Below are 20,787 nucleotides of genomic sequence, written 5' to 3'. Positions count from 1 at the left end.
TTCTCAACTCTTTATTCTTCCAAATGAACATTAGAATCACTCTGTCAGGTTCCAAATACATCCTGCGGGGCTTTTGATTGGAATTTCATTAAACTAATTTGGGGAGAATTGACAACATCAAAACATTCAATCTTCCTGCCCAGAAGCATGGTAGCTCTTCCTTTATTCAAGTTTCCTGTTATATCCTTCTGAAAAACTTTATGATTCTGTTTATATAGATCCTATCCCATCTCTTGTTAGGATTTCTTCCTAGGTTTGTTGTATTTGGGGTTATTTTGAATGGAAATTTTTCATTATTGCTTATAAGTGATCATTGCTGGTATGAAAAAAAAGCTATTGATTTTTTTGTATTTTTAAATTAATTTTAAATTAAATGTAAACAATTTTATATTAGCTTTTCAAATAAATCACAATTACCTAAAGTATAATTTTAGGAGATCTACAACCAATTCTATGTGCTGATTGATTCTGTTAAAAATGTGAATATCTGGGGTTTCCCTGGTGGAGCAGTGGTTAAGAATCTGCCTGCCAATGCAGGGGACACGGGTTCAAGCCCTGGTCCGGGAAGATCCCACACGCCGTGGAGCAACTAAGCCCATGCGCCACAACTACTGAGCCTGTGCTCTAGGGCCCGTGTGCCACAACTACTGAGCCCACGTGCCACCGCTACTGAAGCCCGTGTGCCTAGAGTCCGTGCTCTGCAACAAGAGAAGCCACCGCAATGAGAAGCCTGCGCACTGCAACAAAGAGTAGCCCCCGCTCGCCGCAACTAGAGAAAGCCTGCGCGCAGCAACAAAGACCCAACACAGCCAAAATAAATAAATAAAATAAATTTTTTAAAAATGTAAATATCTGAATGTATGTGTGCTAAGCACCAGTTGGCTGATGGAAATAACTAAAGCTATATGAGGATTTTGTCTTATTCAGAGTTATAGTCAATGGCATTTGAAGAAATAAGAAACCACTGAAATGACTTCTTACAGCAGGCTTTTTCTACATTATTATTTAGTGAACAGACAAGTCAGAAAAGGAAAAAGCCTGGACATGCCAATATGCTCTTTCTCCAGTGCATTCCAAAGATTCTCAACACATGGGTTCTGGTGCCTCTGTTTCCCCATCTGCTAGGTTTCTGAAGTATTTGGAAGGAAGGTCTATGTAAATTTAAGATTCCATCATGATATATCAGCCTGCAAGTACTCATAAACATTTTCATCTTGTTTAATGTAACACACAATCCGTAAAAGGGCATGTTTTCTGTCGGAGCTGAGGCTTCCCTTCTCCATCCGAGCCCTTAGGAAAATGTCTTACTTTCCTCTCTTCCCCGGTGGTTAGAGTACATGCATTTGTCAAATACTTCTTTGATGAAAAATGGAAGGAGACGGAGCTGGGTAGATTTTGGTACATTTTGACATTTAACTTGCAGCACACAAGTAAAGCAACATGCGGGGAGTGGCTGATTCCCTAGTCAATCCTTTGGGCACTTCTAATAGGGATGCTCACTGATTTACTAAGGACAGCACTCTTTTTCCCAACCTTAGGCCCAAGCAAACAGCTCTTCTCTTAAATGAAGGCAGTTTGGGCCATAGGCACATCCTCCCCTCCGGGCCTACTCTGAGCTACCAGCCAGAGTGCTGCCCCTGCTTCTCTCCGCTCTGGCCTCCAAGACCAGTCTCCCTAGACGGACCCGTAGAGTGGTTGGGGGCACTGCTCTGACTCAGGCACCTGCTGGGTCTCTCCCAGTTCCCTTGTGTTCTTTCTGGCTTTAGACCGTCATGCTGTGCCTTGCAATTTCCAAATTCTGGTCATTATCCAGTTTCATAAATCTGTCGCTGACCCGCATCAATACATGAGGCATAGTGTCACCTCATGCTAGGGCTTGCTTTCCGTTCATTCTTTTATTCATTCAACTGTTGCTTTTTGAACAGCTACTATGTGCCTGGCACTGTGCTAGGTCACTGGAGACACAGCTGTGAACGAGACAGACCATCTCTCTGGAGTATTCCCTCTGTCTGCATGGGTCCCCCAGAACTAAGAAGATCAAAACCCCGGTTTCCTACAGGCCTCCAAGCCCCTCCAAGCCTAAGTGCTGGGGTCTGGTTTGCCTCATACTCCAGAATGGTACGAGTTTACTTTATCCTTCGTGGAAAAATCTCTTGGCAGATTTCCCACATGATGTTGGAGCATGCTAATGTGAATAGACCCATTTTCTCAGTGGAGAAGCTCACATGAAGATAGAAAGGACACACTGTTTTATTTGTTTGGGAGGAGACACAAGGACACATGGTGGGAATGGAAGCTGACGTCCCTGTGTTGTCTCTTCCTAAAGGTTTTCCAACCTGACACCCAGGGTGAGCAAGCCTGAGCCCACATGTTACCAACGAGGTTGGCCACCCAATGTTCTGGTTTTCACCTTGGCTGCCAATAACCTAGTTTAGTTTTTCTTTCATGAGCTGACTGAACCACCTAGTTTAGGCATCGTGGCAACATGAAAAGCAAACACCTCCCTGGGAGGAGCTACCTGCGGGCCCACAGGTACCTGTGGTCAGTATTACTGACTCCAGTGCCTTGGAAAAGAACCACTGAATACTCCTCCTGGATCCATATTCTAGAACCTTCTACCCACATGCTGTGAAGCTACTCAGTGTGGTCCACAGTATCATGCGGTCCTTCTCTGAAGGGCACTGAGTCTCAGTGATGAAATTATGTATTTTTTAAAATGGTCCAGGTCAGTCATTATAAGATGTTTCATGGCAAACCACTGACTTACCTTCCATTCTTCCATTTTTTGTGCTTGTTTTTCATACAATTTCTTGAATGTACATAAAATGTCCCCCTTCTGCAGAATGGACCTCTCAGGAAGACCATAAGAAAGCAAAGAGCTGACTCTACCCCAACTTCTGTGAATAGAATCCAGCAAATATTTATTGGACTTCCCCTTATGTTCAGAACATTTTAACACACCCACCTTCTTACAGAATGAATAGGGGCAACCAGGCGGGTCAGACTGCGATTTCACACATCCCAGCTCTGCTGTGGCTGACCTTGCCACCTCCAGCCTGGGGAACGAGGCAAATACATTACACGAGTTTTGTGTTGTTGTGTCTGTCACTCCTGTCCCCATGCCACAACCTAGTGATGAGAAAACAGTGCTGGCCAGTGGAAGGCACATGTGACAGAAGAGGCACGGCCATCTCTTTGCCTCCTTTTTCTGGCAGGAATAAAGTCCCTACTTCCTTTCTTTACAAGATGTCACACTGGCCAATGAGGGGATGCATGGGATGGGCCCCGAGCTGCCTTGGAGAAAGACAAGATATTTATTCATCCCAGATTTCTGCCCCGACACTCATTACTGAACGGGTTGGAACCCCCGGGGTTGAAAGAGGTGCTGATTCGATCCTTTGAAACTGTAGTCAGCTGGACTGCTTTCAGGAAGTGGATCGTGGCTGTAATTGCTCTCTCCCTCCGTGTTCATGCTGTTGGCCACTGAAATGTTAGCTCCGAAAGGTCATCCAGATAGGGTCAAGTAAGAATAAGCCACACAAAAAGGAGCTTGTCTGAATCCGTCCCAGGCCAGTAGGCGGCTGCATTTGTAATTCCCTGTTTCCAAGGTCCCCTGTGGATGAGGGTACTTGGAAGGGGAGCCCCAGACAAAGCCTAGTCTGCTTCTCGCTTGGTCCGTTTGTCTCCAGCAAAATGGAGGAGACTGCCAAGCTCCACAGCTAGCCAGGAACCAGGCTCCAACGGTCCCCCCCACCACCTTTTTTTAAATTGAACTATAGTTGATTCGTCTTTTGTAAACCTAGAGGGTGGGTCTCAGTGCAGCCTGTCACCCCTCTCTCCCGATGGCACAGAGCTGAGCTATGTTGGCCGTGGTCACCAAACAGCAGGTCACAATCTGGGTGACTTCAAATAAGAAATGTCCTTTATAAGAGAAAAAAAAAAACGGGAAACGCGGCTCCCATCTACGTGCAGGTGGATGCTGCTAAGAGCCTTCTCTGGTCTTCAGATGCTCGGTGCTTGGCTAGAGCACCTCCTTCCATCTTTTTGTCTCCTGATGTGGTCAGAGGAACCAAACAAAGTATCTTACATGACCATGAAAGAAGGACCGCTAGAACTGTTCATCTCAGAGATGCATGGGATGATGACATTTTTATCATCCCAGGAAGGGTTTCTGGCCAGGTTTTATACCTCTGTGTGTGAGAGTGTTTGCAAAGCAGTCTTTTCAGGGTGAAAGCTTTCCGCATAGAAAGAGAGTGAAACTAATTTCCACATGGACCGCCTGGTTATGAGAAGATAGCTCATAAGACAAATTGGTTTAGCTCAAAGAAATGATCCTTAATTTCTCAGGATAAGGAATTACTGGAATAGTCAAAGTCCTCCCAGGAGAAGGGATTCATTTCTTATGATAGGAACTTAGGGATAACTTGGTTAGATGCTTAGGTAAACATAGAGGGGGGGTGGCGGGGGCGGGGTGGAAATCATATAGATAGGAAGCTCTGGACCGTTACCCAAAATCTGGGATCACTAATATGGGAACAAAATTGCATTTGCCTCAAGATACTTGTTGAATTAGAAGTAATGAAAGATTCCTGAGATAAGGAGGTGCCCTTTGTAGACACAAGCAAGTGGGCTCCAGGGCCCGAGGTCCCTGCAGGCTTCTGAGTCCCTCCTGCTTTCTGGTCTCTTTCCAGGCCAGTGAAATCCCCAGGGAACAGAGGCCACGGGATGTTGAATTCCTGGGCTTGTTGTGCAGGTTGCGTCTTTCCCGCTCATCCCGAGGCCACGCAGATTCTGTCTCTCCATCTGTAAAGTCTGCTTGAGTCAAAGCACAAAGGTGAGTGTGTGTGCAAGTTCCCTACCAGTAGGGCTTCCTAAAAATGCCTCAAGCCCCACCTCCCCTCCTTCCACCTCTGCCCTTGTTTCTCACCCTGAGTGCCTGGGCATCTTCCTCCTAAACAATCACCCTGAGTAGTCCCAGCTCTTGAGGTTTAAGAAAGCCCTCGTTCTTAGTGTACAGTTGGTGCCCAGTCAACCCACTGAATCCACTTACAACCAGCAGCAAAATTTCATAGTAAATAACGAAAAGCAAAAATTGTAGCTAGGACTTTACCCTGGAAAATGAAATATCAAATGACACTAGTAAGTTTATAGACACACACAGGCACATATATACATGTGCATAAATGTAGTGATACATATATATTATAACATATATTTATATATATTATGAGACACATACACACACAGTTTAGGTTAAAATTGTAACTCCATGCAAATTCTTATACATAGGATGAATCAAGTGCTGGGTTTTGCCATCATTTTCCCCACCAAACTGGAAAAAGCACTACACAATATGTTTGAATTTCACAGCCCAATCACAGTGATGGAGATCTTTGCAGAAATATTCAAGGACTTGATTAGTTTTCCCATGGGTCCCTCCTACTCCTTAGCTATTCAAAGCATTGTCTTATGACATGCTTTGACTTTGGGAACCATCTCTTGTCAACTTTCTCTTCTCAGTTGTTAGCTGCCTTGATTCCACAGGAAGTCATCCACTGGTGGTTTCACATGTGATGTAGGAGGTCTTGGGGGTCACCTGCTCAACCTGATAAAATCCTGCATCTTTTCCCAGCGTTGCCACTTCACTTTCCAACAGTTGGTGGTACATTTTCCGCCATAGACAAGCACTGAGAGACTAACCAGAAGACACCTGGGCTCAACAAGGTCTAGGCTAGTGTTCTCAGCAGGTGCTAAGTTTCCAAGCGTTTGGCTCAGGAATAAATATGTTCATGTTTTGATGATTCTTGCTTCCCAGTATGGCCACAGGCCCTCTCATCCCTCTAACAGAGAAGTTGCTATTGTCTGAGTGTTTGTGCCTCTCCCCCCGCCCCAAATTCATATTGAAATCCTAATGTCCAACACAATGACATTAGAAGGTGGGGGCTTGGGACTTCCCTGGTGGCCCAGTGGTTAAGAATCCATCTTGCGGGCTTCCCTGGTGGCGCAGCGGTGAGAATCTGCCTGCTAATGCAGGGGGACACAGGTTCGAGCCCTGGTCTGGGAAGATCCCACGTGGCACGGAGCAACTAGGCCCGTGAGCCACAACTACTGAGCCTGCGCGTCTGGAGCCTGTGCTCCGCGACAAGAGAGGCCGTGATAGTGAGAGACCCGTGCACCGCGATGAAGAGGGGTCCCCGCTCGCCACAACTAGAGAAAGCCCTCGCACAGAAACGAAGACCCAACACAGCAAAAATAAATTAATTAATAAACTCCTACCCCCAACATCTAAAAAAAAAAGAATCCATCTTGCAATGCAGGGGACACAGGTTCGATCCCTGGTTGGGGAACTACGATCCCACATGCCTCCAGGCAACTGAGCCCATGCCACAACTAGTGAGAAGCCTGCACGCTGCAACAAAGAGCCCACATGCCGCAACTAAGACCCAACGCAGGCAATAAATAAATAAATATTTTAATAAATAAATATTTTTTAAAAAGAGGGTGGGGCCTTTGGGAGGTTCCCAAATGGATGAGATCGATGCTCTCACAAAAGAGGCCCGAGACAGCCCTCTTGCCCCTTCCACCAAGTGAGGCCGCAACGAGAAGTCAGCAGCCCGACCCTCCTGGCATCCTGATCTTGGGCTTCCAGCTTCCAGGACTGAAAGAAAGAAATTTCTGCTGTTTATAAGCCGCCCAACCTGTGGTATTTTGTTACATAAGCCTGAACTGACTAAGACAGGAGTCACAACTTTGTACTTAACATTGCAGCTGTGGACACGCACACACAATACAATCACAAGATCTATACAGAGTTCCACCAGCACAGAAGCAGACACAAAGCGTTGGGCCGAGCTGGGGAGAGGCACACCTGTGAGGTACTCGGGGTCAGGGGAGTATGTGCAGCCTCAAGACATGAGCAAGAATCTTTAGGGCAAATGAGGGGAAAGCGCCTTCTGGACAGAGAACACCACGTGCAAAGTTCAAGGGTGTGGAACGTGTGGCCTGTTGAGGGACAGCTAGTAATCGCTGTAGCTGTAAAGGTCAGGTGAGTTGGCGACTGGAAAGACAAAAGATGGAGTCCAGGCAGGTAAACCTGTCTGATCCTAAGTCCAGATTCTAAGAGCCTGTTAGCCTGAGCCCAGCGTTTCTACGACGCTTTTAGAAATGTCAGTAGCGTTTCTACTGACGCTAAGGGCCGGCACTTTTTTGATGTGAGGGACTGGCTCTGTCCTGTGTCCTGTAGAGTGTTTAGCAGCATCCCAGCCTCTGCCCACTGGATGCCAGGTGCACCCCCCTCCCCAGCTGTGACAACCGTAAAGGTCTCCAGACATTGTCATGTGTTTCTCGGAGGAAGTCGCCACTGATTGTGAGCTGCTGGTGTAGTGTCAGCTCCATGATTGTAGCGAGGGCCTAGAATAGGTGATCTGTGGCTATTTCTTGAATAAATAAATGAAGGGAGGAAAGGCAAAAAGGTTGGGAAGAATGTGTTCTCTGAGTGCAGAGAAATATAGAAGAGGATTAACGATGAAGAAGCTCACAGTAAATTCAGAGACAAGGGTCATGGCTGAGAGGTTCAGAGGAAGAGGTCGGTTTGGAGTTTGAAGAGCACAGATGAGGGTTAAAGAGCAGTTAAGAAGCTTGGAAACTGACCCCAATATGAGACACACCCACTCCTGAAGTCTATGAAAGATGTTGGAGAGGCCACAGGCTTACTGTTTTGCTTTAATAGTTACGTGTTGAGGAGAGAAAAAAAAATTTTTTTTTTGTATTTGTTAAAAAACTGATATAAGAAACTTAGGTAATAATGGAACAGATGGTATGAAGACAGGGCAAATTGTGAAGATGGCATGAGAATGACTGACTTGGGGAATTAAAGGCGCCGGCGCCCAGCTGAAGTTGAGGCACGTAATTTCATCTGCTTCTCCTGCCAGGCCTGTCTCTGTGCCCCACGAACGTGGCCCTGCTGCCTCTTCACTTCCCAGCCCCTAATGGAGGCCCTTCAGCCAAATCCTGCTCTGCAGCCCGGGAAGAGGCTCCACCACCATCTCCTAAGAAGGAGCTGCCTTCACGGCCATGGGCCTCTGCTCTGAACACCTAACCCCATCCCACCCCCGCTTTAAAAATCTTCTAGTTTTTTGTGTTTGTTTAAATTGAAGTATAGTTGATTTACAATGTTGTGTTAGTTTCTGGCATACAGCAGCGATTCAGCTATATATAGATTCTTTTTCAGAGTCTTTTCCATTATAGTTTATTACAAGGTATGGAACATAGTTCCCTGTGCTGCACGGAAGGACCTTGTTCATCTTCTAGTTATTGTTCGCCTTGTGTTTTGGCTGCTCAGCCAGTTTTGAAGTTTCTTGATGGTAGGAATCCCATCTGCATTCTCCCCAACGCGCACCCCAGGCACAGGGAAGGGCGTGAGGCTCTGGGGATTGTGTGTCATCCTGGTAAGTAAGTGTCATAACAGCCAGTCACCGGGGCTTCCTTGATGGCTCAGTGGTTAAGAATCCACCTGCCGATGCAGGGGACACAGGTTCAAGCCCTGGTCCAGGAAGATCCCACGTGCCGCGGAGCAGCTAAGCCCGTTCGCCCGTGCGCCCGCGCACCACAACTACTGAAGCCTGCGTGCCGAGAGCCCGGGTTCCGCAACAAGAGAAGTCACAGCAATGAGAAGCCCGTGCACCGCAACGAAGAGTAGCCCCCGCTCTCTGCAAATAGAGAAAGCCCATGCACAGCAACCAAGACCCAACACAGCCAAAAATAAGAACAAATAAATAAATAATTTTTTTTAAAAAAAGAGCCAGTCACCTAATGACTGCTAATGACTTGCCTGTTTCTGTGAGAGGCACAGTCAGTGACACAAGGCTTAGGTATCTAAAAACCATTCATTTGTTTCCTCTGTGTGTTCCTGTGTGAGTCTCCAGGAGAAAATCTATGTAAAGTCCTGCTCTCCAAACCCAAGTACAAGGTCGGTGGTATGACTTACACACAGAAGAGATAGTTGGGCCTAGATCTCCAGCCTTCCATGCCCCCATCCCCACCACTCAAGCTGTCGATAGACTGATATAGGATGGGTGGGGGGTAGCTGTCATTTTCACAACTTTAAAAAACAGAAATATTGAACTAGGGGGCAGAATAACATTCTCTAAATTAAACAGAATAGGAATCCTGGACGGTGAACAGCTTCACGGAGCTCCGGGAATAGCGGAGACAGGCTGTTCTGTGCTGACGGTTCCTGAACCAGTGTTTTTAACACCCAGCGACATTAACTTCTCAATTGAAGCTAATGACATTAACTTCTCCGTAATCGAGGCTGAGGCTCTCTCAGCAGCCCGTAAAGCATTACCTCCCTAAGAATCCCCTCTAAGTACTGTAGGTTTTGTTTTTAAAGTCCTAGGTACCACAAACTGCACTTAGCAACTACCCAAGCATATTATTTCCTTCCTGTCCAATGTAATTTTTCTTTCTTTATATAAAGGGCCTCGGCTATTTTAAATAATTATCCTCCCTCCTAAATTAACCTGGCTTTTATTTGTTTTTAGCAATCAAATGAGCTAAGAACAAGAATGAGGCAGTGCTTCGAACTAGCTTCTAGGTAACTAGATGTAAAAATTTTCCTCCACAGCCATCATTTAAAACGGCAAATTTTTCTGTTAGGGGGTACAGGTTGTGGAGTGTGGTGGGTACCAGAGAGAGAGGCCTTGTCCTGAAAGCGAGGCCAGTTTGTCCACTGGACGAGGTTCATCTCGTGATGTGGATGAAACCGCATGCCATGCCATCCTGCCCCCTCACGTCCTTCTCATTCATTCATTTACGCAACAACCAGAGATTATGTAGGTGCAGGGGGATTTTTCTGGACAAGTCTGGCAAGACCCTCCCTGTCAGGCGCTTACAGTCTAGTGGCTGTATGATTCCAGTAATTCATTCATTCCGCGAAGAATTATTATTTCATTTTTCAATAACCATTGAGACCTTACTGAGAATCATTATTGAGCAAGGCAGGCAAGATCCTTGCCCTCAAGGGCTTACATTTGAGCGGAAGTTAAACAAATGAACAGGATGATCTCAAAGAGTGAGAAGTGCTAAGAAAAATGCAACAGGATGTGTGTCAGAGGAACTAAAGTTTAGAGGAGCTGCTAAGGAAGGGTGATAAAGGAAGGGCGGGGGCCACTGACAGCTGAGCTGAGAGCCATCCTGTAAACCCCGGGCCAGCTGGCTTTCCACCTGTTCCATTGAGCACTCGTGCTTCCTAACTACACCCTCCACTGGGCACTAAGCGCACTGTCTGATGTTAGCTTCTCCGGTGTACTCTGTGTCTCTTCTCCCCGCCGAGGGGCAAAAACCTCCGGGAGGGCAGGTGGCACGAGCACAGGGCTGACTGCCTGCTTGGCTGGTTGCTTGCTTGGTTGATCGCTTAGCTGGTTGACTATGCACCCTCCACAGCCTGGGGTGAGACAGCAGGTAGGAGGAAGTTTCTAACGTGGCACCATGAACATTTGCTCAAGTGAACCCCGAACACACAGGAGATGTCGGTGTAAGAGGGCCGATTGGATCCGTCAACAGTCCTCGTAACGCCAGGCGAGCTCGGGCCCGGCGGGAGCGAGGAGGCGAGGAGGCAAGGAGGCGAGGCGGGCGGACGGGCTGGCGGGCGGCGCGCGCAGGACCCAGCTGGGCCCGGCCCAACTCTGCCCAGAGGTCGGCGTTCCCCCCGACGCCCGCGAGGGGGCGGACCGCAGGTCGCGTGCCGCGCCTGCGCAGCACAGCTCCCGCGCCGGCGGCCTGGAGCGTCGCCCTCGGAACTGCGCCGGCGCGGTGCGCCTGGCGCTAAGGGGCGGGGCTTCGTTGCGCCGCGCGCAAGGCTGGGGCAAAACCCAGGCCGGGATAGGGCGTGGGGCAGCGCGTCGGGACGTCCCTCGCGTCGGGCCCGATGGCGCGTGCGCATTGGGCGGCCGCCGGGGAGGCTGAGGGGCGGGGCCGGGGCAAGAGTGGCTCCTCTGCCTCGCTGTGCCCTATCGCCGCCCGGACACCGCGCGGGCCGCCGGCATCATGAAGATCTGGACTTCGGAGCACGTCTTTGAGTACGTTTGGGGCGGGGGCAGGTCGGCGGGGGGCATGGGGTAACTGCGGGGTGGGAGGGCAGGCCGGGCCCGGAGTCGCGGCGAGGCCGGGGCGGCCCTCAGGAAGCTTCCGGGCGTCGGGCCTGGTGGGGGGAGCTGGGCCCGAGCGCCTCGGAGTCCTGGGGGCGGGGACGAAGGTCACGACCCTGGGGACGCCCCAGGAATGGGTACCCCGGAGAGACGACCCGTCCGGGAGGGGGCTGGGGAAGGGGCCCTGGCGGCCTGCCTCCCGTGGACGCTCTTTTGCGGGGCGGGGGCGTCGTCGAGCACGAGGTCCCTGACGGCACTGGGGGTGGGACAGGCGCCCCGTTGCCACATGGGGCCTTGCAGAGACCTGTGAGTCGTGGCCCCGAGGATCGTGGGCTGTCGAGAGGCTGGTCGCTCCAGTATCTTCGGGTGGAGTTCCTTGCTTCGGAATGTGGACTTAGGGCGAGCTCAGGCGACCGCACAGCGGACCTTTTCCGGCAGCCCGTTGACCTGAGGAGTTAGAATTTACGGCCTTGAAATTGGAGTCCAAGGTCCAGCACTGGCTCCAACAAGCTGTGTGACCTTGGGTTTACGCATTTTCGTCTGAGACATGGAAGACGACGACGGAGGTGTCGTCAGGGCCTTGACAGCGCTGAGATGTCTTTGAGGCCATGTTCATTAACATCTGTTGGTTAGGGAGAAATGTTTGGTAAGGAAAATAGGCCTTACACCAGTTGGATGTTGGGAATTAAATTCCCTTCTGGTTCCATGATTCATTGTACAAAAGAACCATGCATTTATTCGCCTGTATCATTTTTGCCTGAACAAATTGTTGATCATTTGTCTCATCACTCTTTATTGACTAATCTTTTTTCTTCTCACCCATTTGAAATGCCACCTTCCTCCTAAGACGCTTGTGATTTATATTTTAATCCATTTCTGAGCTATCTGTTCTATCCCAGTGGTCTGGCTGTTGTTGCCACACTGTTTTAATTTTTTTAGCTTGGCAGTATGTTTTAGTTTATTTCCAGGGCAATGTTTAAAACAAGTTGTAGGCTTTTCACACACTCAGTGAATCAGACACATGCAGGAGTCCACTGGATCCTGGAAGGTAGAGAATGTTAGAATCGGGGCAGATTTCTTTTCTCCCTAATGTTTACAATCTTTCTGGGGGAAAGAGCCTAAGTTTGTAGACTTTCCAGTGTTCTTTAACCAGGTCACATTCTTCACTACTCTGTTTCAGCCGTTGGGATCATGGATGGTTTCTTCTTTGCAGTTCTCTTCCGGGTTTAAATGCTTGAGAAGTTCTTGGCACTCCTTAGAATTTTCTTCCTTTACACTCTTCTCCCTAGCTTGTTTCCTACCCCTCCCCACCCATTTGGCCCTCTTCTTTAATGTTTTCCTCTCTTCTTACCCGTCAGTGTAAATGTTCAGTGAAATTCTGTTGTTGGCCTTCTTGCATTTCATCAGGGACTATTAGTCTTTCTCTTTTTGTTGCACGTTTCTCTGAAATTTGATGAAAGCTCTGGGACTGTCCTCGCAGAAAATAGACATATTAACATAAATGCTCTGCATTTCCTGGGAGAAGAAGCCCTGATCCTGATTCTCCCCAGATAATGTGGACTTTTTAATCAAGGTCCCAGCTGATACACACATTTCTGGCACCCAAATCTGTACCTTGGGCTCCAGTCTTTCTTAAAATCCTTATTTTCAGGTCTTAGCAGGGTATCTCTACTCACATGTCCTGCAGGCTCTTCAGACTCAGCATCCCCAAAAATGAAGTCATTTATCTCCCCTCTCAAATTTTATGCTTTCCCTGTGTTTTCCATCTTAAGGATGTTACTAACTAACAACATCTAAGTCATCATTCTGAGTCTTTCCCATCTTTGATTTTCCAGTGCTTCCTTCTGAGGCCTAGCATGTAGTTGGCATCAGTTGAAGTCATTCACTGATTCCTTCAACAAATATGAAGGCCCACTAAGTGCCAGGCACTGTTCTTCGGACTGGTTCCACTTTGGTAAATAAATCAAGACACTGTTGCTGCCTCGGTGGAGTTAACAGTGTTCCCCACCTCGTTTTATAGGTGAAAAAATTGGACAGCTCACCAAGCACGACCAGGTTCTACTGACTGACTGTCCTTTGGGGCCATCTTTGAATGCCTTGCAGTGTGAAGTCTTTTCACATGATTTCATTAATTTAGTTAAAGTGAATTAGTGGAAGATGGTTAATTGTAATATGCATCCTTTGTGATTTTTGAGCTAGTCGTGTTTTATAGAGCAGTCTTCGTCCAGGCTAAGTCAACGTCAACGTTTTCAAGTTGGCTCAGAGAGGAGAGAATGACTGACTTAGAAATAATGCATAACCACCCCAAAGCCTTGCAATTATTAATTTTTTCAAGGAGGTGGGGGAAGAGATAAGTGCGTGGAAGCCACCTCCCCATGGTTTATGACTAGATGGAGACAGGGAGGTGTTCATCCGATTCTCATTTTAGATAGTCTTCGTGGTAGCAGTGAGAGTGCTTGGCCCATCACTTCTGTTTGTGGGGACGGTTTAGCTTTATGAAGTAGCCCCGCTTATATACCTGCAGCGTTTGCTGAATACGGCTTGAGATTCGAACCAGAACGGGGCTCATTTCTGTGTAACGTTAGAGCAAAAGTGAGGGCATTGCGAGCAATGTTACTGGTTGTCCAGGATTTTGCAAAATGAGTGAGGCTGAGATTTTCCTTTTGTCCACGAAAAGTTGTCAGGCTTAGTTCTCTGAAAAGTTGAAGTAGATTACTGCCTACTTGTTTTGCTTTTGTTTTTTTTAACATCTTTATTGGAGTATAATTGCTTTACAATGTTGGTGTTTTGCTTTTCGAAAAATAGGAAGTCATGCTGTGTGGTTTATCGGTAAGTGTAGTTTGAAACACCGTCTCCAGATCTTGTCTTTCCTTTCAGTGAAGACGTGTAAGATCAGTCGCTTTTAAGGCTCATTGTAGTTAATGAGAAGCCCATTTGAAATGGCTGTCTTTGGTACAGGCATGTTGTCCAGATAAGTTGTGAAGAGAACAAATGCACATCGCATTTTGAATCACCCAAGTACATGCGCTTTGACGACTCTAAAGATGCTGCGAGTTCCGTGGTATTATTACCATCTCGATGCTAGATGGCAAGCAAATGCTTATTAAGAGAGAATTTTAGAGAGTGGCACATTAGGAGCACCTTAAAAAAACATTTTATTGTATTGGGTGACCTTTTCAAAACAGAAATCAGAATCACTCTTGAGGAAAGTAATGGATAAAGATTGACTGGAGGGGCCAGTATTCTTTATTACCTTATTAGAGAAGAATACATGTTTAATATTATGATATTCAAATCAGTAATGCTTTGGATCTTTTTGTAATTCCTATGAGAATTTGTAGTGCCTATAAGTTCTTTTGCTCTTGTTACTTCTTTATGGCTTCACAGAAGTGGGGTCAGACAAAAGAATAAATGGTATAATAATATTTTTTGCTGTTTGTTTCTGTAGAACATAATTGTAAAACACATTTTTATGAATCAGTAATTCTTAGAAACAAAACTTACATGTGAGAGTGGACACTGGTAAGTGGACAAGGTGACTGAAGAACGGCCCTGTAGCGCCCTGTGGGCTATTTTAACCTGGGCGCCAGCTCTGCCGCATCACCTGAGTGCTGAAAACATACTGAAATCTGCACGTTCAAAATGCAGACGGAGCCTCCCCAAATCATCTTTCAGTCAGCGTTTCAGAAAGTAGTCTTCCCTAGGTAAATTAAGTAAAGTTTAATTGTAAAGACTAATTGGATGGGTTATAAGAATGGTTTCATTTATATGCGTATTTTTTAATGTTTGATTTTTTTATTCCTGTCGGCAGCCACCCATGGGAAACTGTTACAACAGCTGCAATGCAGAAATACCCAAACCCTATGAACCCAAGTGTGGTTGGAGTTGATGTATTGGACAGACACGTAGATCTCTCTGGAAAGTTGCACAGCCATAGACTTCTCAGCACAGAGTGGGGACTGCCTTCTATTGTGAAATCTGTAAGTGTGTCTTTATTCCTGAAGCAATGTGACTGCTGTAGAGAAGTTTTCAAAACCACATTATAATTTCAAATAGGTTGTGGGAGCCGATTCTGAATGTCATTTTTGCATCAGTTCAAATTGTATTATAATAAACTTGAGTTATGAGTGTATAATGAATTGGAAATATTATTACAGTCTTCATGAAGGCACCCGATAAAACCTCCTGAAGGAAGCCAGCTAATGCTCTGTAATCTAAAAGTTTTATTCTGCTTTTCCTACTTTGCCAGCAACTTAAGATGTGGAAGCAGTGGTCTGGTGCCGGTTGTTAGCTGACAGTTGCTGTGGTCAGTGGTGGCCGCGCCTGTTAAGTGAGGAGCATGGTCTCACTTTGCTGCTGCCGTGTTTGTTCCAAGATCTGTTGCTTCTACCTGTACGTTTAAAAGCAATTCTATGCCCTTTCAAGGGAGCAGGCTTTAGTGAGCCAGTTTAACCAGCAAGAAAGTGGGCTGCCAGTTTATCGTGATGGGAGAGAACCCTGGTATAAGTGGACCCAGTTGTCTGTAGAGATTCTTTTTCTAGAAAGTGGGCCACCTCAGAAAAGTAAAGTACACATTTTCCAACAATTTGCTTCCATTGCACACACCACTGCACTAGATGGTGCGGACGCAGAAATGAGCACGGCTGGGATTGGCTTGGGGTCGGAGCACAGGGAATGACCCTGGATGTGCTGTGTTATCTTCGTCGTGAGGTGGCTGGTTTTCTGTCTGGAGACCGGAGCCACTGCGTCCTCTCCCTTGGGCCGCGCTAGGAAAACACTGACAGACACTCCAAACCTCTCCTTTCTCTACATGCCCTGCTTCCCGAATGTTCAGGCTCACTGTTCCACCCTCAACCTCGGCAGCTGCCGAGTCCTGCCTTGTACTCCGTTCGCTCTCCGCGGGCTGGTTGCTAATCGCCTCTGCTTGTGTCTTGGGCGTCTCATCTCCTTCGTGGTGTATGAAGTCCTCTTACCATTAAACGGGTCTCCTTTCTGACCTTTGTTGCTTTCTCATGTTTTTTATGAAAACAGATTTTTGGTTCAAAACATTAACACATTTTTACCTTCAAATAAAATATTGATACACTTGTTAAGAAATCCTTCTTCCTCTGATTACTAATTCTGAATGTTTTACTTAGCTTATTGGTGCAGCAAGAACCAAAACATATGTGCAAGAACATTCTGTAGTGGATCCCGTAGAGAAAACAATGGAACTTAAATCTACTAATGTAAGTCTGGACTCTCTTTTGTTTTAATTTTAAACTGTTTGGCTTCGTTTTTTCCTCTCTTTTGTAGTTGGTACACAAATGAATGTATGCTCTTCAGCCTGGCTTAGGAAATCAGTACTGAGATGCTGCATCGTCTCTGCCTGTTTGCGCTTAGCCTCAGCGCTCTAAGGAGCCTGCCTGTTATTTCTAGGAGACGGCACTCAGTAAAGTGCACTTGGCATCGTGTGCATGTTATTACTATTATGATGCTTTTGTCAAATGTATTATTTTTTTAATAAAAAGGAAGCAATGAATAGTGAAAACTTCTTTTTACACTAATATCAAAGTGGTTTACTTGCTGCTGTTTTGTATATTTAGCTAGCAAGGTTTTGGTTTGTGAATTAATTTTGGAAATATTTTTGGTTTCCAAGATGATTTGACTTTTTTTTTAATTCTATAGATTTCATTTACAAATATGGTTTCAGTAGATGAGAGACTTATATACAAACCACATCCTCAAGACCCAGAAAAGTAAGTGAAAAATATTTTAACAAACCTATTTTACAGTGTGTTTTAATTTTTTAATCAAATATTTCTTTGAAAAATGAAAATTAGGTCATCCTGAAGCTGTGTAAATGTGTTTTGTTCCAGAACTGTTTTGACTCAAGAAGCCATAATTACCGTGAAAGGGGTCAGTCTCGGCAGTTACCTCGAAGGCCTGATGGCAAGCACGATATCGTCAAATGCCAATAAAGTAAGTAAGGCTGCTCCCCGCTTGCTCTTTGTTTTGTTTTCTGTTTTTTCTTTGGGGGGTGCAGCGCAGGCTTGCAGGATCTCAGTTCCCCACACCCCCTGCGGTGGAAGTGTGGAGTCTTAACCACTGGACCACCAGGGAAGCCCCTCCCTGCTTGCTCTTACTCCTGGGTCTTGTTTCTTGGAAGCGCTGTCCTTGTGAGCTGACTCTGAGCCACTGCAGTGCGAGGTGATGTGGGCAGTTGCTGGCACGGGCTCTGGGGTCCAGCCCACCTGCCTTCACGTGCCAGCTGTAACTCTGACCAGCCTTTCACCTTGGGCGATTAATTAAGTGAACCTCTCTCTGCTTCAGTTTCCTGTCTGCGAAGTGGAGATTAATCACCCACCTTACAGGGTTGGGTGCGAAGAGTGAATGAGATAATATGGGAAGACTGTAGCCCTGGGCCCAGCATGGGGGAAGGGGGGGAGCCATGTAGCAGTGCGTCACTGTTGAAAGCATAGATTCCCAACCTTTTTTTCTTAGCTCCCTTCACGCCCAGGTCCACTGTAGATATTTTTCCCCTAATTACCCCCACCCCATGAAATTGTTTAATACTACAGATTATAGATATAGATAAATGGATATATGTCTGTGCTTTATACGTGAAAACAGTGAGATTTTTCTCCACTGCCCCCCAACTAATTTTTGCCTGATTGAGAATGAGTTAAAATAAAGTAAGTTCAGAGAAAGAGATGCCTAATGTACTGTTTTATAACACATGTTTGATATAATCGTTCAGCAGTCAAAAGATATTCATAGATGCCTTCTCTGTGTCAGGCAGAGTGCTAGGCTAGACTGGGGATACAGCGGGGAGCAAAACAAACGTGGTCCCTGCCCTCGTGGAACTAAGAGGAAGGCGACATTAATCATACAAAACGTCATTAGGAAAGGAAAAGTACAGAAAGGTATGACAGTGTTTAATGAGTGTTCAGTAAGTGATGTTTCTGCTGAGTTCTGAATGAGGGGTGGGTAGGCCGTGAGGGGCCTGCTAGGAAGCATTCCAGGCAGAGGAGCTGCGTGTGCAAAGGAGGCCCTGAGACCGGAAGCAGGAAATGCTCCTGTTCTGTCCCTCAAGGAACTGCATAGGGTCCAAGAGAGTGGTTGAAGTGGAAGTCAGGGACCAGAGCCTTCAGAGCCTCATACAGGATTTTGGTTTAAAATATGGACATAAAAAGAAAAAAAAGGAGTTTGACCTCACCCCGAAAGGGGAACCATTCTAATCATAAATAAGTAAAACACCACTGTCATTTAATTGTAGATTCGAGAACATCTTTTGCAAAAATATAAATTAAAATCAGTATATAGATCAAGCCAGTTTCTCAAGGCATTTGATATTTGGTAAATAACGTTAGAGAAAAAAAAGCAAAGGTAAAAACAACCTGTCCTGGTGAGGTTTAGTTACGCTTGTACCGCTTCTTGTTACTTCCTGATGTGCCGTTTGTTTGACAGGTGCCTTTGCTCTCACTTGGTAAGAATAAACATGTTGGATTTTTTTTTAAGGGCCGAGAAGCAATGGAGTGGGTAATACATAAATTAAATGCTGAAATTGAGGAATTGACGGCTTCGGCAAGAGGGAGCATAAGGACACCAATGGCAGCAGCAGCATTTGTGGAGAAATGATAATGAAAGTTGATAACACCCAGTTCCCCAGGTCTCTACAAGCTGGCAGTATATTTATTTGTTATTTAAAAAATACAACTATATTTTCGGTAGAATTGTTTTTTTAATAAGCTGAAGAAGGACTATGTGACTTGATCAAAACAAAGAGGTGCAGTGTTTCTAAATCAAAGGGATTGGCTGAAATTAGTGTTGTCTGAAATGACTGTCTGATTTTGAGGATTCCAGTATTTATGTAAAAATGTAACAATTTTTGAAAAGTACTTGAAAATTGGTATTGGCTGATCAAACCTCCTTAAGGTAGAGTTTTAAAGCTTTTCATGCATTGGAACTCTACCTGTCTTTGGACCAACCCCAGAACCAAGCAGAGCCACCTCTTACATACCCACCACTGCCCTGCAATAAACTTGGAGAACTTGCATGAGGGAACTCACTTTTAAAGGAGAAACTGTATAGTTTTAAAAAGACATTAATTGTATAAAATAACTTGCTCTGCTATAAACCACCATGAAAAATCACAGTGTTTTAATTTGGTACTCAACATTTTTGGAGTAAAAATTACCATGAAAGTAATAACTGATTCCAACGAAAATATATTTTATTGTGTTAAAGAGTACTGTATTGATTTGCCAAAGTTTTGTAATTTAGTAAATGTATTACCTTCCTTGGATCTGTACTTTATGACTTAGTATGCTGTGTTGTGGGCTGGTTATGTTAACTGAAAAAATAAAGTCATTACCAGAATTTTGCACTACTCTAAACTTAAACAGAAGAACAGCTGTTCACATCTTTTAGCATTTCACATTTGCCTAACTTATCAATTGCCATGTGTCAAAATTGTGGTTCTGTAATTGCTAAAGCATGATATGTCAGGTTATTTGAATATAATTCCTTTTTGAAGTAACTGTGACCACAAAACATCTTTTTTACGTGAAGAGCTGTACATCATTTGAAATTACTCGAATGATGTCTTGATCTGAAGCATAAATCCCAGGGACTTAATGTTTTTAAATAATACTGTGTCACTGCAGGGGATGGGGGCGGTGGAGAAGAAAAAAGAATAATAGGGTGAAAAAAAAGCATTGACCTAAACTAACCAGTATGTGAATTGCTTTGCAGCTTTTATTTATGGGAAATCCTTGCTTTGGATGCCAGTGGGCAGCTGCAATCTGGAAAACAATCCAGTAAATGTTGTGTTGTTTTGTATTTTGTAGCAGGCAATTAATTATCAACCGTTAAATAAGAATACCTTTGATACTGGGAATTGTTGCATACAGAATATTTTTGTTAAAAGGTGATGAGCTCTTGTCTTTATTTCACAGTACTTAAAGTGATAAACTTCTAGTCAGGTTTCCTACAAAAGAAACCAATTAATACATGTACCTAAACCACAAAAATAGTATACCAGGCTATTTGAAAATTATTGTTTTTCTATTTAAAATATTGTTTAGCTTGTGACTTCTTAGGACATTTGTAAAAGCAAGTTAAAGCCAATAAGGTTTTTGATTATTTTTTGTAACCGGAGATGGTTTTTACAATTAAAATAACATTTCAACTAAACAAACCATTGCTAAATAATGATATTTAATAATAAGTTGCCTTGTATAACTTCTGAAAATTATACTTGTTCTGAAAAGTATAAGAATACCCTAATGATAAAAAAGATTTCTAAACAAAATTTTATCCTGTTTTTTTTTTTACTCTGATCTAATGACAAAATTCTATAGATTTTCATCTTCCAGTGTAGTTACTTTTCGTTAAGTAGCTCGTAGGTAATGGCTTTTACCTGTTAAAATATAAATAACAGCAGGCATTCGAGAGGACTAAACTGGAGTAGAGTGTTCATGGGTTAGAATTAGACTCTCGGATTATGGAGCATATTATCCTGTTTAATGTTAAAGATGGATCTTACATGAATTAAGAAAAACCTTCCTGTTAATAAAAACTTCCTTTTAACTATGATGTTTTTCCTGATTACAATTTCTTTTTAATAACTAAGGAGCAAAAGAAATGCTTTTCCTTG

The 20,787-nt window shown here is 44.9% G+C and overlaps 1 protein-coding gene across 1 annotated transcript; it reads left to right on the top strand.

Moving 5' to 3' along the window:
* Positions 1-10,953: 10,953 nt before the first annotated feature.
* PRELID3B (PRELI domain containing 3B) lies at positions 10,954-20,726 on the top strand. The gene is made up of 6 exons (XM_082671317.1): positions 10,954-11,078; positions 14,959-15,127; positions 16,286-16,375; positions 16,815-16,885; positions 17,006-17,108; positions 18,648-20,726. Exons 1-6 carry the CDS (start codon positions 11,047-11,049, stop codon positions 18,765-18,767), a joined length of 585 nt encoding a protein of 194 aa, XP_082527443.1. The 5' UTR covers positions 10,954-11,046; the 3' UTR covers positions 18,768-20,726.
* Positions 20,727-20,787: the final 61 nt, after the last annotated feature.

This window comes from Grampus griseus, assembly GCF_964374135.1.
Source record: "Grampus griseus genome assembly, chromosome: 14".
In the NCBI taxonomy this organism is placed as follows: domain Eukaryota; kingdom Metazoa; phylum Chordata; class Mammalia; order Artiodactyla; family Delphinidae; genus Grampus; species Grampus griseus.
Note: the sequence above shows the minus strand (reverse complement) of the source record. Positions and strands in the feature narration are given on the sequence as shown.

Bases quoted from the DNA above. Each gene is read 5' to 3' on its own strand.
- PRELID3B (XM_082671317.1), top strand. From the start codon at position 11,047: ATGAAGATCTGGACTTCGGAGCACGTCTTTGA. The intron at 16,376-16,814 runs GTAAGTCTGGAC...TTAATTCTATAG, and splicing joins TGGAACTTAAATCTACTAAT to ATTTCATTTACAAATATGGT. The intron at 16,886-17,005 runs GTAAGTGAAAAA...GTTTTGTTCCAG, and splicing joins CATCCTCAAGACCCAGAAAA to AACTGTTTTGACTCAAGAAG.